Source organism: Mytilus edulis, chromosome 2, assembly GCF_963676685.1.
Source record: "Mytilus edulis chromosome 2, xbMytEdul2.2, whole genome shotgun sequence".
Taxonomy (NCBI): domain Eukaryota; kingdom Metazoa; phylum Mollusca; class Bivalvia; order Mytilida; family Mytilidae; genus Mytilus; species Mytilus edulis.
In genome coordinates this window covers 45502981-45519102 of record NC_092345.1, presented here as the reverse complement: position 1 = coordinate 45519102, position 16122 = coordinate 45502981, and the positions used below count along the sequence as shown (strand labels likewise).

General features: G+C 33.7%; 2 protein-coding genes across 2 annotated transcripts; both read left to right on the top strand.

Annotated features, from left to right (window-relative positions):
* The first annotated feature begins 3896 nt into the window (after nt 1-3896).
* On the top strand, nt 3897-4349 carry LOC139510865 (craniofacial development protein 2-like). Its single transcript, XM_071297407.1, has one exon. It carries the CDS (start codon nt 3897-3899, stop codon nt 4347-4349), a length of 453 nt encoding a protein of 150 aa, XP_071153508.1.
* Nucleotides 4350-4649: 300 nt separating this feature from the next.
* Nucleotides 4650-10582, top strand: LOC139512249 (uncharacterized). Its single transcript, XM_071299738.1, has 7 exons — nt 4650-4761; nt 5890-5932; nt 6522-6690; nt 7321-7474; nt 8224-8432; nt 9626-9771; nt 10413-10582. The coding sequence occupies exons 1-7, from the start codon at nt 4719-4721 to the stop codon at nt 10558-10560; spliced, it is 912 nt and encodes a 303-aa protein (XP_071155839.1). The 5' UTR covers nt 4650-4718; the 3' UTR covers nt 10561-10582.
* The last annotated feature ends 5540 nt before the right edge of the window (nt 10583-16122 follow it).

Here is a 16122-nt window from a genome sequence, read left to right as displayed (position 1 = left end):
ATAAAATTTTGACTTTATATAAAAGTTAACCAAATCCTTCGGATAAGAGATTTTTCCGGATAATGATTATAGTTGACATTGTGTGAAAATACATTGTATGTCAATGTTTAACCTCAGAGCAATTAATATGCATGCAAGTGGTCGGGGGGAAAAGTACTATTGAATTTTCGCAGAGATTTGGTGTGTGACAAGGTAATGCTAAAACCAACTTCTCTTGATATTCTGCTTTCCGTGGGAGAATCATCAGTGATGTTATGAGACTTGCACCAGAAGGCAAAATTGGTGCGTCTTTAAATTAAATTGATTGATTGATTGTTTGTTGCTTAAAGTCCAGTGGCAAATATTTCATGCATGTTCAGGACGAGAACAAGCTAACAATAAAAACAATAGGTAGGTTTTGTCATAATAGAGGCCATTCGGGATGATGATCGGGAAAATTTAGACTGCCACTGGAAAATGATGGGATATTGGATTGGGACAGACATTTTCCATTGCAACATGCCACCTACGGACCCCTTAAAGAGTTGATGCAAAGATTTTTAACGTAACGTGACACTCCCTTTACACGAGGCAGCGGATTTAACGTCCCCATTCTGACCGGACGTGACTGCGAACTTGATACATCCCGCACAGCCAAACGGACGCCCAACTTCGTTTTACTGCCGGTCGGGGGAAGACCAAGTGACCATAGTTCGTTTCCCCAGTCACCCTTGGGGAACTTTTAATTAGAAACAACAGAAATCCATACATGTGATCAAACTGATCGACATGTAACTTCACAACCTGACACTTTTATACGATCTCGCGCTCAGTTTCTTCCTTGTAGTTTGGATATGAAAACAGGGTTTTTGTGTAAAAGAAAAACCTTTAAAAAAAAAACAGAAAACTACGCAAAACTGAGTCCTCTAAACGTGTTAACAGTCTTTTAAGTTGTGCTTATTAATGTGAGTAATCATTTATCCATGCATAACCAAGTACTTATTGAAGTCAACACCTGTGCAATTAAGTAAAACAGTCACTGAAAAAATAGAATTTGAACTTGCTGTCAGTTCATTAATAACGATTGTTAGTGATGTGATTTGTTTTTCCATAAGAAAAAGCCTTTCTCATGTAGCACATCCTCTATATATACCGATCAATTTTACCCAAGATTGTCTCTGATGCTTACCAAACTGCCAAACTCCAGAACTAACTAGATATTGTGACACCTTACAATTCAGGCACAGTGGGGCCAAGGGATATGAATTATAGAGTTTAGCTCTGAACTCAATTTAGGGGATGCCATATCTGCTGCAGGAAAATTGAAGTCTATATTAAGATTTTCAGAATTCAAGGTGTGTCTGAAAATATCAAGGATACATTAAAAGAAGAACAATAACTTCATCATGCCACCAGTGGTCTTATGAGCTATGTCCTCGTTTTGGTATTTCTATGGAAATGATGCCCGCATAGCTTGTTAATAGATATAGGAAGATGTGGTATGAGTGCCAATGATACAACACACTATCCAAGTCACTATTTATAAAAGTAAACCATTATAGGTCACGGTCCGGTCTTCAACACAGAGCCTAGGCTCAAAAGTTCATTTGATAGTTAATCGATGAAAAATAACACAAAGGCGCTTCTGAACCGTATATTGTCCCTAAAGATAACAAAAATTCGTAAATGTATGGCTATTACAAAATCAATCGTTTCTGTAGCAACATTCGCCCCTTTAAATTTGGGACTGGCAGTGCAGATACATCATTCATATGCATATGGGAATATGGGTCACGAACATTGATCGAAACTTTGTACTCACATTTCTTTTGTGTTTCCTATGCAAAGGGAAGACTATATCTGACGAGTTTGACCAAATCATGACGGTATTTACGCTCCAGATAGCATTTGTACTAAAAAAACTGTGTTTGCTTTGAACAAACTCTGTCCTGCGCCGAACTTGTTCTTATAAAAAAGGGAAGTGTCTTGTAATGCTAATACGCGTACTGAATCCGCACATCCCTATTTTATAAATACTTGAGCTATTGTGTGTCGCTTTTAAAAGTTATATAAGGATCATGACTGAATTTGAATTACAGCATTAGAAAATTGGCATTGCATTGTATAATTTTTCATCCTTCCCTTAAAAAATCAATGAGTTAACTTTTTTACCAGGATTATCCTACTAAAAAAATGTTCATGCACCAAACTGACTTTGTTTTACACTCCATTTTTTTTTAAACCTCGCATTCGCCTCGGGTGACTATAGTATATTTTGTGTAATAACTGCTCTGTCCACACTTTGCAAATACACAATATGTATTTATCTATAACTAGATACTAATTTTCACAAAATACACAACCTTTAAGATGCAAAATTAAAAACACTGTTTCAGCCAGTGGGTTCAGCGCTTGAATTTTGTTTTTTTCAAAGATAGAAAAAATATTGAAATAATTTGATAAACTGGTGTTTTATACTTTAGAAAATAATTCTGTAATATACTATAGTGAAATACTATACACAATATGAAAGTTTATGGATGTGAAAAGGTCAAGGCCACTTCTTCTTTTGCTATGTCTTAAATGGAAAAATATCAGAAGGTTCCAAATCAACGCCATTTTGTAATGGCAGCTCTTCATATAATTAGTCAAATTTGTCGTTTTAACATCGTTTGTAGCATATGCTTATGATTGAATCGTTTTTGTAGCATTCTATTGAATAAATATCAGAATATTTCTCCTTTTTGTTCTTGTGTTTGAAATATTGATATCTTTAGGTCTGACCTTTGACCTCAATTTCACAAAATTGTGACCACTCTGGATTTTTACGACCCAACTTTTCTTATTGTACACGTTGTCCTCTTTCCATCGATATATAATTTAGGTGTGTGTTCTTCCGGACCTTTTAAGTTTAAAAAAATGAACTCTGGTTGCAGTACTATAAGGTTTTCTACCTCAGGAATAGATTAACTTAGCTGATTTGGCAAAACCTTCAGGAATTTTGGTCCAAATGCTCTTCAACTTCGTACTTTATTTGGCCTTTTTAACTTTGTTGGATTCAAGCGTCACAGATGAGTCTCTTGTAGACGAAACGCGCGTCTGGCGTAAATACAAAATGTAATCCTCGTATCTATTTTTAAAGCAACAGTGGAGCAAGTATGACTGTTGGCAGTGAAAGTCGAGAGGAAACTACCAACAAGAATCCAGAGGCCCTAAACACGGGCAAAACTAAAACTATAATTGGGTTCTGGAATTTTCGTACAATGTACTCTGCTGGGAAACTTGCAGAAATTACATCTGAAATGCGACGTTACAAACTACATATTTTAGGCATAAGTGAAAGCAGATGGACAGACAGACTCTTGGAGAATAACAACAAGAACTGAAGAAACTACACTCTACTCTGGAAGAGTTGATGGGCAATATCTTGAAGGGGTAGCAATTTTTTTGAAGAAAGGAATGTCGAAATGTCTAATGGAATGGAAACCAATAAATAGTAGGCTGATTATGGCAAGGCTAAAAGGGAAACAAGTTAACATGACTCTACTGCAATATTACGCTTTAACAAATGATTTCAGCGAGGAGAACAAATGAAATTGAGAATGGAAATGGGGAATGTGTCAAAGAGACAACAACCCGACCATAGAGCAGACAACAGCCGAAGACCACCAATGGGTCTTAAATGCAGCGAGAAACTCCCGCACCCGGAGCAGTCCTTCAGTTGGCCCCTAAACAAATATATATACTAGTTAAGTGATAATGGACGTCATACTAAACTTCGAATTATACACAAGAAACTAAAATTAAAAATCATACAAAACTAACAAAGGCCAGAGGCTCTTGACCTATTTTATGAACAACTTCAACAGGCAATAGACAAAACTCCAAAACATGACATCAAAATCATCATAGGAGATATGAATGCCAAAGTTGGATCAAGTAACATCCCCTTTGAAAGAGCAATGGAAAACCATGGATATGGTACTATGAATGAAAATGGAGAAGGACTAACAGAACTAAGTTCCACTAACAACTATGTAATAGGAGGGACAATTTTTCCTCATCGAAACATTCACAAATTGACATGGTGCATTCCTAACCAACGAGACAAGAACCAAATAGATCACATCATGATACATAGAATGTGGAAACGATCCCTGTTGGATGTTAAAGTTAAGACAGGAGCTGATGTTGGAAGTGATCAGCATTTGATAACAGCTGACATTAAATCCAAACACATGGCTAATGGAAAGAACACAAGATCTTGGAAGCAGTTTGACATTGAAAAGTTAAAAGAAAACAACGTAAGAAAAGAATATACAACCTTGATGAGAAATAAATACAGACCTTTAGATAAACATAAATTATGAACAAGACACAGAAACAATTCATGATAAATGGGGGGAAAGTTCTAAAATATGTACTAAAAATGCAGAAGACTCTATTTAATTTAAACAAAAACAGAAACATTAAGATTGGATCACACCTAGAACATGGGACATTATTATTATTCGGTGAAATACAAAGAAGAAATTGAACGAGGCAAAATTACAACGTCTTAAGGAATGAAAAGTAAAATCACAAAAATACTGAACTCAGAGGAAAATCAATTCGGAATATAGTCAAATACACAGAAATGTCAATAGAATGACTACATTTCTATTGGAACATGTTGCTACCTATACAGGACTATTTGATAATTTTTATGATAAGACTATCTGTAAAGGAGACATCACGACATGTTCGTGTCACTAATTCTGGGCTTGGTAGTTTTCGTCAATGGTAAGTTGTACTGATTTGTAGACATAAACATATCATACAGTTTTAAAAAAGTACATTTTTCTTTTTATTAAAATCAAAATCGTTACCGTACAACACGATATCCACATGGTTACAAGAGCGCAATTATTCGTAATGCATTTCTATGGGGTACCACTGGTGTTCAGTATTTTCTCTCTCAAAGACTACACAAGCGAGGGGAAAACGGGTAGCAGTTCCTGTTACAAGAAATGCCAGTGTTGCATTACACCCAATAAAATATATAGGGTCATGCGGCAAAAATTGACTTAAAATGCAGTTGAAAAAGATCGTCTTTTTTTTCGCTTATGATTAAGGCATATTTTTAATGGCTCCGACGTGCAGAAATGGAAGATATTTTCTATACTTCGTAAAATGTGCTGCAATTTTTAAACTCAATTGGATAAGCTTTCGATTAAATGTAATTCCAATCTGTATCATCCAATCAGAAGCCGTACATGATTCTATTCTGAGAACCAACTTGCCGGTAAAATGTAAACAAATAATTGCGCTCTTGTAACCACAAATGCTTGACAATTATATGTTTACTTAATGGCATCTAATGTTAGATTTATTGCCCTAACTACTTGAACTGTTTTATTGTAACCAACGTTTATCTATTGGGAGGAATTTTAGATTTTAGAACTGGCAAAAAAGTAATGGATAGTCTGTTGTATTCACAGTATAGCACTTGATTAAAATGAACCAAAACAAAGATGTAATAGTATCATACAAGCTCCGGCTTCGACTCGAATAAAAACATTGAATCTTAAGTCTTTTGTTTTTGCAATAAGATATTGAAAACCATCATCATGATTTTAAACCAGCTTGGTTCAAACTCAAAACATAAAACTGTTTTAGTTCTAAATCATGATAATTTGTCTCATAATGTGGGCTATATGAAGCAATCTAAAAATTTGCGAGAATGAAGTACAAATCGGCTGATTGCTAGTATCTTTATAAATATTATACAGTTATTAACTTGACGTCGTGTAATTTTGACCTCATGTTGTACCTGTCAGGGTGATCTATGTAATAAAGTATTATTATTAACGAATAAAGGTTTGAGCAATTTTTTCAAACCTAAACAAGAACATTAAAATTACAATTCAGATATCACCTGCTTGGCACCTCCCTTAACAGATGAAGAAAAGAGGTTTGTTTTTTATAATATTTTACGCAAATTTGATTTGGTATTTTTATATAATTCTTTCCACAGTGTAAGAGGACATTACCATTAGGTTTATAAATTAATTTAAAAGCAATTAAAAGATCATTGGAAACCACGCATTGCTAACTGTGCATGCTATTATAATGGCCTTTGTCATAGTTTATTCTTACGCAAAGACAACCATGCATTGACAATGAATCAGAAATATGCACGACGGAGATCATACAATAATTTAAAAAAATATTTTTCTGAAAAAAAGTAAGGATTGTTTTCTGTTTATATCAGACGTAAAGAACTAACTAAACAATTTGTCCTTTTTTGTGTGATTTTGATTTCTTCAAAGGGAATCCTGGATGTGACAACGGCGACAAGGGCATATAAGTATTGTGTTAAGTTTAAATTGCGTTTGATTTACAACAGCAGTCTACATAATAACTATATAATGTTTGCAACACTTAGTGCGTTTTCGGTGTAATGGCAAGGATTTTTTTCAGCTACTAGGTTGTTCGATACAGTATCAAAATTATAAATGTTTTATCAAAAGGTTTAATGCATTGATGTTCGATTATTTCAGCTATTTGCACGAGGATGATAAAATACAACTCCCGTTGACCATCCATCATAGAGTTAGTTTCAAAAGCCGTTATGTCGATCATAGGGGTCACATTTATACAAGAAAGCCATCGAGTCCGACAGTCACTGTTCAGGCTACTACACATGTATCTGATTTAGCTTTGATGAAGGTAATTTTGTGTACTTTGGTTTATATACATTTTTTTCCAATCAACTGATGAATATAAAATTAAACAACATGAGCCAAGTGATGTTCTAAAATAAAATAAAAGATGAGTTAGTCAAGAAATACCATACAAATAAATGACATTATAAGCATTCGCTCTGTGCATACAAGAACGGCGGGGAGGGGGGGGGGAGGGGGCCGAGTTGTTTCTACTATAATCACTAGCCAGTCAAAACTGAGGTTGTGAGTTTGAACCCCGATTGTCCGGGTTCACTCGACTCGAATCTTGATTGACTAGGATTTTAAGTTTTCCTATCGAAATACGGTGGTTTTCTACAGGCACTCCGGCATCCTCTTTCAAAAAACTCGCCGCATCGAAATAGCCCAAAAGCGGTGCTTAAAAGTGGGGTTTAATCACTGAAAAAATCAAAAGAAATCAAAATCCTACAGCAACGAATGGTGTGGTTTTCCAGTTATGTTTAATTAATTATTGGATTGTCGACGAATTATCATCAAAGTATTATAACTTTGGTTATAAATGATAAAATGATAAAATAATAGCTTTATCTAAATTCGGAATTTGACAAAACACGTATATCTCAACAGCGTTTTTCATCTTGTTTCGTTACTACAGGCAGCTCAAACCGTTGCCCATATGGTTCGACATACACCGTTAGATGTGTTCATGGGAGTAACACGCAGTCATGGAGTTGGTATATTTACTAAGCAAGAATCTCTTACTGTTTTTCCAGAAAACCATCGTCTAGCTGATACAGCAGCGTGTCACAGTATGTCAAATATACTATTAATTTATTACCATTTTATCAGAAAGAGAGCCCGTTCTGATTTCTGGTCGGGCTTTGATTAGACTTTTTGTACTTATATGTTTATAAGCGCTTCTTTTTTAATAAGATTTTAATTTAAAGATGTTATCGTTTCAAGCATCCTAAAGAGACATCTATGGTCGACCTGCACTTCAGGTGTAAAACATAATTTTGCGGATAATAATGTTAAGAACACTGGATCGATACTTCTGCTCATGAACTATTAATTATGAAGTCAATACATCCTTACTGGCATAAAAATAAGAATAGTACGCTATTTAAATTTCCTATTACAAACTTTGAGAACATATTTTAAATTAAGGAATATATCTCCCTCAAGTAGGCTCTGATTCTTGTCCGGTTTAGACTTACCTTTTGTTTATAAGCCTCTCATATTTTTCAATGTTTTGGATGTTCAAAGATTTTGGCCTCATGAATCACTAAAGAGAACTTCATAGTCAAAATCTGTATCTTGTGCAGAACGACAATTGGTACTGTTAATGTTATTGATTATGAAATTTTAGGGTAGATACATCTGCTTGGTGACTTTTAGTACTCGAAGGTATATTTTTTATATTCAATTCGGGTTTTTTTTTTTATTACTTTGAACCAACGTATTTTCTCGATCTATTCTGACAGGACTGATTTAAGCTATTATTCCCTATCACCCAAATCAATTATAAACTAAACTAGTTTTCTACTTTTTTGATCAGATAAATGTGATGGTTCTTGTAAACACACATGCACGTTCGATGGTCGTAAATACCAGGAAATCGCTGGAGTAACCAACAGTAGGTCTGTAGCACTGGATGATACTGTTTTATGCAATTCTCATGATCCCTACAGACACAAGCTTAATGTTGTTTCTCACGAGTTCGCTCACCTGTTACACAGATATATGCCCAGCTCCTACAGAAATAGGGTAAGCTTATACTATTTTCACTAGCAACTGACTGGATTTGTAAATAAACGTATCAAGTAAACATATCTTTTACCGAAACAAAATGAAACCAAGTATCTACTACAGGAATATATTTAAATAATTAGTGTACTATCCACTTAGTTTTCCAATGACGTAAAATATCTTCTGACTTGTTTTTTATTTCGAATTACTAGTAGTCTTCCCTACATGCACGCATATGGATTACTAAAGCTTGATGTGAGCTCAATAAACAAAAGCATATTCTTATGTCATCATTTACTAAAATTTGATTGTTCATATCATATACGATATTATACCAGCTCCCATTCAGAGTTATCGATCCTTGCTGTGAAAGAGCAAGGACCGATAAATCTGCATGGAAGATTGGATATTATGTCGTCATCAAAAGATAATACTGTCAGTTGACTCGTATATTGAATACTCGTATAACACCATGACACCCTATTAAGTGCAGCTGGCGAAGAGTATAGAACAAAAATTTAACAGTTCGTTAATTGGGATTTACCATGAAATGTTGATATGTTACAATTGTTGTATAATCATGAAAGTTCCTCATCTACGAGAAAGGCAATAGGATATCTCACACACAATTTGAAGCTATCATGAAAAATATATATATTAATGACATGCAGATTGCTAATGTTCTACCCAGTTAAACCATTTGAAAGAAGAGCGACTTAAAATCACCTTTGTATATTGGAGTTATAATCTTCATTGTAAATTTAATTTTTGCATTGAAATAAGACCAGAGGGTTGTTTAAACCCTTAAACATCAAAATAAGAAGAAGCTTAATTATTTTATAATTATTTTCGTGTAAAAGGTAAAATAACAAAAATACCAAACTCCGAGGGAAATTCTTCAGTGAAAGTCCATTCGTAAGTGGTTAAAACAAAAGCTTAAACACATCAAATAAATGGATAAAAACTGTCATATTCGTGACTTGTTACAGACATTTCCTTATGTGGAAAATGGTGGATTAAACCTGGTTTTATAGTTAGTTGAATCGCGAACTTGTATGACAGTTGCATAAAATTCTATTATATTGACAACGATGTGTAGACATAGCTCACAGACATAATAGGCAGATATTTCAAAAATAGAGGCAAACGATTAATAACAAACACATAAAGCAACTGATAATGAAAACCATTTCTCTCACTTGTTTCTGCAGATATTATACGCCTACAATAATGCCAAACAGCATCATACTTGGACAACATCATATGCTACAGCCACAGTAAATGAGTACTTTGCCGAGGGCACTACGTCATTCTTCATGACGACTGCAAGCACCAAAAATGCTGGGGGAATGGATCTGTAAGATTATTTTTGTTTCCTATAATTTTTTATGTAAATGCAAATACAAGGACAAGACATGTTGGATAAATATCAATGAGACAGCAGCATGTTTTAAGGAATTATCAATGCGTTGAAATTAAATTAAAAAGGAAATTAAATCAACAACAAATTAAAATAAATTAACACAATTTAAAAAAAAGTAACAATACACTTTCTTCTTAAATTTCCGTGGGTGTGAGTTATTTATTAAACTTTTAAACGGATCAAGAATATTTCATGCTTGTGATAATTTTGTTAAATGACTTCCTGTGTTGATTACAACTTGATCAATTGAAATCTTTTATCATTGGTAAATATGTTTGTTGGTAATGTATGATGTTTTTGTTGCAATAAAAATAAAATTAACGGTACCAATTTTCTTGCACCATATGCGCATTTCGACAATACATGTCTCTTCGGTAATGCAATTCTTTTCTTTCTGTGTAGTTAAGTGTCTTTAGTAGAATAAATCCTGTTAACATTGTTTATCCTTACAAGTATGAATACGTTATTCATCTCATTCAAAATTCTTATTTCAAAATTGTCACTTTAAAAATGATATTTCAAAAAGTTATTAAATATCATTTAATCTTGTGTCATGTTTGTCTTGGACATTTCAGATGTAACCACATGACATCTGTATGTGTTAATGAAATGGTCGCTCGTGATCATTTGAAACATCAGGATCCAGAATTGTATGATATTTTACAAAAAGTATATACCAACGGCCACCCATCAACACCTAGTGGTCTCAAAACGTGCATGTAAAAAATAAAAACAATTAAACCATCGTGGTATTCATCATTATTAGAAATAAGCCAAGTATATGCACAGAGTGGTTACTTTTATATCAGCAAGTTATGTTTTTTGGTAGTTCTTATTTAAGAACTTCGATAAATTACAACAATAAAACAGTACTGGATATTGTAAATTCGGAAATTATTGCGATGTTTTTAACATTGCGAAAAATGCGAAAGAGTTATAGTCGCAATAATTTAAACTCGCATTTGAATTTATTATATTATGAATTAAACAGGATTTTTCTCAATATCGCAAAAATAAAAACAAAATAATAAATGCACGCATAATTTCTGAATTTAAAGTATTATCATTATGTGGAGCAGTCGTATAACCCGTATACACATGTATGTTAATTGCTCTTGAGGCAGATAACTTCTTCACAAAACAAAAAAGTTTGTTTTGTTTACTGGTCACCTTATTTGCCTAGTGTACTTTACTTTTCCAAACTGTGTATATCTAAGCTAGCAAGAAAAAATTAATTTTTAATGTTGATAAACACGTCATTTTATGACATGGTGAAATTACACAATAATTGTCTGCCTTTACCTTTAATGTGTTTCAACCTTAGCAACGATAAGAGTTGGTTTAATCGACCGTTTTTTTTTATTTGAACTTTGAAATGAAAGATCTATGTGAATCCTTGAAATTGAGGAATGTAATAAGAATAGTTATAGATTGTCTAGATTATAGTTTTGGAATTACATGTTATCCCTTCGTCATTTTGTGGTCCTTTATCGCTTGCTGTTCGATGGGAGCCATGCATTCCGTTCGTATACTTTTTATACATTGTGACCTAGATTGAAAGTAGTCTCATTGGCACTCAAACCATATCTTATTATTTAAATTGTTAAACCATGAGAACCATTAAACAAATTGTAAATATGAATAAATTTAAATGTCATCTTCTCTCTTCCACCAATAGTCCTCCTCAGTCTTATTCCTTTTCATTGAACCTTTTAATTCTACTATATAAAAAAAGATGAGGTATTGTTGTCAATGAGACAACTCTCCACAAGAGACCTAATGACACAGAAATTAATAACGATAGGTTACCGTAAAGCCTACAACAATGAGCAAAGTCCATACCGCATAGCCAGCTATAAAAGACCCCGAAAATACAAATGTAAAACAATTCAAACGAGAAAACCAACGTTCTAATTTATGCAACACAAATGAACGAAAAACAAATATGTTATATATCGACAAACGACAATCACTGAATTACAGGCTCCGGATTTGGGACAGGCATATATATACAGAATTTGGTAGGGTTAAACATATCAGCATTATCCCAACCCTCCCCATAACCTGGACGTGTAACAGTACACCATAAGAACGAACAATACAAAGTAGGTAAAAATGCTTCTACAGTCGTTAATATCTGTGTCATTTTGGTGTCTTGAGGAGAGTTGTCCCATTGGCAATCATACCACATCTTATTTTTTTTTTATATTAACTCATCATATGGTTACAAATAGAAAAACATCTCATCTTGTGACTTTGGCCTGGAGCATTATGGACGAAACATTGTTCTCGAAATGCGCATCTCATGCAGACAAATTGGTACCGTTTATGTAATTGCCTTTATAGACCTAATAGTCAAAATTTAGATATATTAACCTTGTAGATGTTAATATTGTATCACTGCACACAGTTGCAATATACAGTCGGATAAATATTACAATATAGATAAAAAATATGTACTTTTATATGTGGAGCAGCAATATTGTTGATGATGACCATCATTTTAATTTAGAAAGAAAATTAAGAGGTATTTGTTGATAAAAAAATATTTTTGTCAATATAATGGAATTATGTATAACTAATGGGTTAGCTAGCTTTAAAACGAGGTTTAAATAAACTCATCATAGATACCAGGAGTGAAATTTTGCATTTGTGCCCAACCCTTTTCTATATAAATATACAAAAACAGCGAGGACAGATGGTTTCCATTCATAAGATGCGTTTAAGGTTTTGATTTTGTCATTGGATAATTATAAAAAAAGAAAATGGGGAATGATTACCAATGAGACAACTCTCCACAATAGACTAAATGACACAGAAATTAACAGCTATTGGTCACCATACGGCCTTTAACAATGAGTAAAGCCCATACCGTATAGTCAGCCATTAAGGTTCTTTCCGATTTCCCTGGAGTTCAATATATTTGTTTTTTACTTTTTTGTTCTAGATAATCAAAAGAGGGACGAAAGATACCAAAGGGACAGTCAAACTCATAAATCTAAAACAAACTGACAACGCCATTGCTCAAAATGAAAAAGACAAACAAACAACAGCACACAAGACACAACATAGAAAACTAAAGAATAAACAACACGAACCCCACCAAAAAACTAAGGGTGATCACAGGTGCTCCGGAAGGGTAAGCAAATCCTGCTCCACATGTGGCACCTGTTGTGTTGCTTATGTGATAACAAATCTGGTAAATAGTCTAATTCGGTAGGTCACATTCATGAAAGGGAAGAGGATTGCAGTTACGACGTAAGGAACACATCCGATATCATTTGTGAAACGGTTATTCCATAACGGTCAACCAACTCGTGATGGCGTCCGTAAAATTTACGAAGGGATGATTTCAACTTCACCATTTGGAACTCTTGGTTTAATAGCTTCCTAGTGAGCAGCAACCCTCTATCAAGAAAATCGTGATAGGAAATGCAAGCACGGGAATATCGTATCAATTGGGAGATATATACCCCGTATGCAGGTGCTACTGGAATATTGCTACTTAGAAATGGAAAGTTCACAATTGGAAAGCTGAAGTCAACTCTTTTGTCGTAAAGTTTTGTTTTCAACCGATCCTCATTGTCAATTTCTAGATGTGTAAGTAAAGATATGAGGCCGACTTAACTGTATCTGTAGTATCTTTTATCTCTAGCTCGATGGGATAGATGCGTTCCACATAGTCACCAAATTTTGAATTATTTAGTGAAAGAACATCATCTATATAGCGGAAAGTAGAGTTAAAGGATATTGTTAACTTCTTATCTTTCTTCATAAGGCGTTCCTGCATGAAGTCAGCCTCGTAATAATAAAGAAACAAGTCGGCAAGTAGAGGGGCACAGTTTGTTCCCATTGGAATGCCGACAGTCTGTTGAAAAACACGTCCTTCGAACGTAACAAATATGTTGTCAATCAAGAAATCAAGCATCTTGATAATATCAGTTTCAGAGAATTGTTTGTTTGAATCAGAGTGGTCCTTTATAAAGTAGGATTTATCCCTCCTAAGACAAGACACTTGTATCTACGTTGACCATTCTTTTTTATGAAACAAAGCAATACCAACTCTTTCAATTTTTCTCTTAGTTTGGAATGTTGAATACTAGTGTAAATAGTAGAAAAATCAAATGTTTTAATACTGTTACAAGATGAAAGAGAGTTAGATTGTATGTACTCTAAAAGATCTTTTTTTAAGATTTTTAAGTATCCACATCTGATTCACGCCACCTCTAGAATACTAGTAGGCAGTTTCACAATAACTTTGAAGCCGTCTTTGATTGCTGTTAAAATAGATGTTAATAGTTTAGAAAGAGGTTTTGTTGAGCACTTGGAAGACCCATTGTTTGTAAGGACACTTATGTAGTTTAGGTATCCAATACAGTGACGGAAGATCCAGTTCTTCGTCTTTGTTTGAAAGTCCAAAGGAACACAGAACAGACCTATGATTATCCAGAAAGTAAGTGTCGTATGGGTATATGTTGAGTTTCCAAGTGAATTTCAATACTTAATTGAACAAACCATTTATATTGTAATGTTGACATATGGTAAAACTTTGACTTATCTTAATTATGAACTACCATAATGCAATAATGTTAAGGTCAAAGGTTAAGTCATCATATCTTATCTATTTTTTATGATGATTCGTTGCGAAAATTGTATTTTTTGCAGTTTTACTTTACAATTGTTTTGCGTATGTAAATCAATCAGAAATAATTATGACTTATGTATTGTGTCAAGCTAAACGTGTTGTTAAAACTATCCCCGATTACTATAATATAAAACCACCATGCATATATTATGAAACATTACTTTAGAGTCACTCTGGTTAAAGACTGGAAACACTCAGAAAGATTACATTGTCTTTAAGATAATAACAATCTTTAATCTAAAGTAATATTAAAAAGCGAAAGAGTTTTTTATCATTCGTTTTATATCGGAAATCTTTTTCTCCTCTAAAAATCACATGGATTTGTGGTCTATGTTTTGTCGCATATTAATTCATCGTCACAAAATTAATTTTAATTATGATACTAATACTAAAATGTTATAACACTTATATCTCATTTTTAACATCAAATCACCTTCTCAAATATATCAACATGATATTGTCTAAATTACTATAATTCGTTTAAAAAAAGTCTATAGAATATTGCAACAGCATGAGCACTCAGCTGAATCATTGTGACCTGCAAGCAAGTAACTCCTGTCGGTTATGTGTTGCTGTCGAGATCGTCTGTTTCTGTTCTCCAATTGATCAACAAAACCTTTTATCGGATTAAGGTAATACGTTTTAAGCCATGACAGTTTGTAGCACATGACCTTCCTAACAGTTACTCGAACGTTTCCAACCATAACTGACTGCGTTGAAGCTAATGTGGTTCGGCGTGCGATGATTTCATAGAATTCATTTCCACTTGTCCCACATGCACTCTCATCAAATGCAAACGTTGGTAAGTGTAAAAGGGTCCAGATGAATACATAGTAATATCAATTTTGCTGTCTCCTCCATATTGAGTGAATCATAATTCTGATAATCCGTTAGCCTTCCAATATTTTGTTCTGTTTGATCGAGGCTTAATACACTACACATACAGTTTAGATAATACATAAGTCTGGCTTTAGGGTGGTTCGGAATTGTAACAGAATTCCCTGTTGACTTTAAATCAACGGAGCTTTTATTATAAACCAACGCCATGTTCACAATTTCAAATATAAATGTAAACTTTATCGTCGAATACCTTTTTTATATACCCGTGTTTAGTTATACACGCGTCTGTGTTTAATTTTTATATCTTTATTTACGTGTATATGTTATGATTTAGATTAGGGGTAAAATACTATTGGCCTAAATTTTTCAGATAACTTCTGTTTGATTTAGCAAAAAACAATTCATGAAGTCAGGTTTTATTTTTATAAAAAGGTGAATAATATTTTTTTATATGAAAGTATGCCGCTCAAGGTTATGGAAGATATAGCTTGAAATTGCAACGTAACGATAAAGATAAACACATCATAATTGCTTTATCGAAGAAATCCTTCTTGACTTTAAAAGAGGAACGAAAGTTACTAAAGTGACATTAAAACTCAAACGTTGAAAATAAGCTGACAAAACCTTGGCAAAAAAGAAAACAAGACAACAGACAAACAAAAGTAAACAAAAAACAACATTGGAAACGAAAGACTAAGCAACACGAAGCCCACCAAAAACTGGGGAAGATCTGAGGTGCTCCGGAAGGGTTCGCAGATCCTGGTTTAATCGATCACCCGTCAACTACAGTCAAGATGATA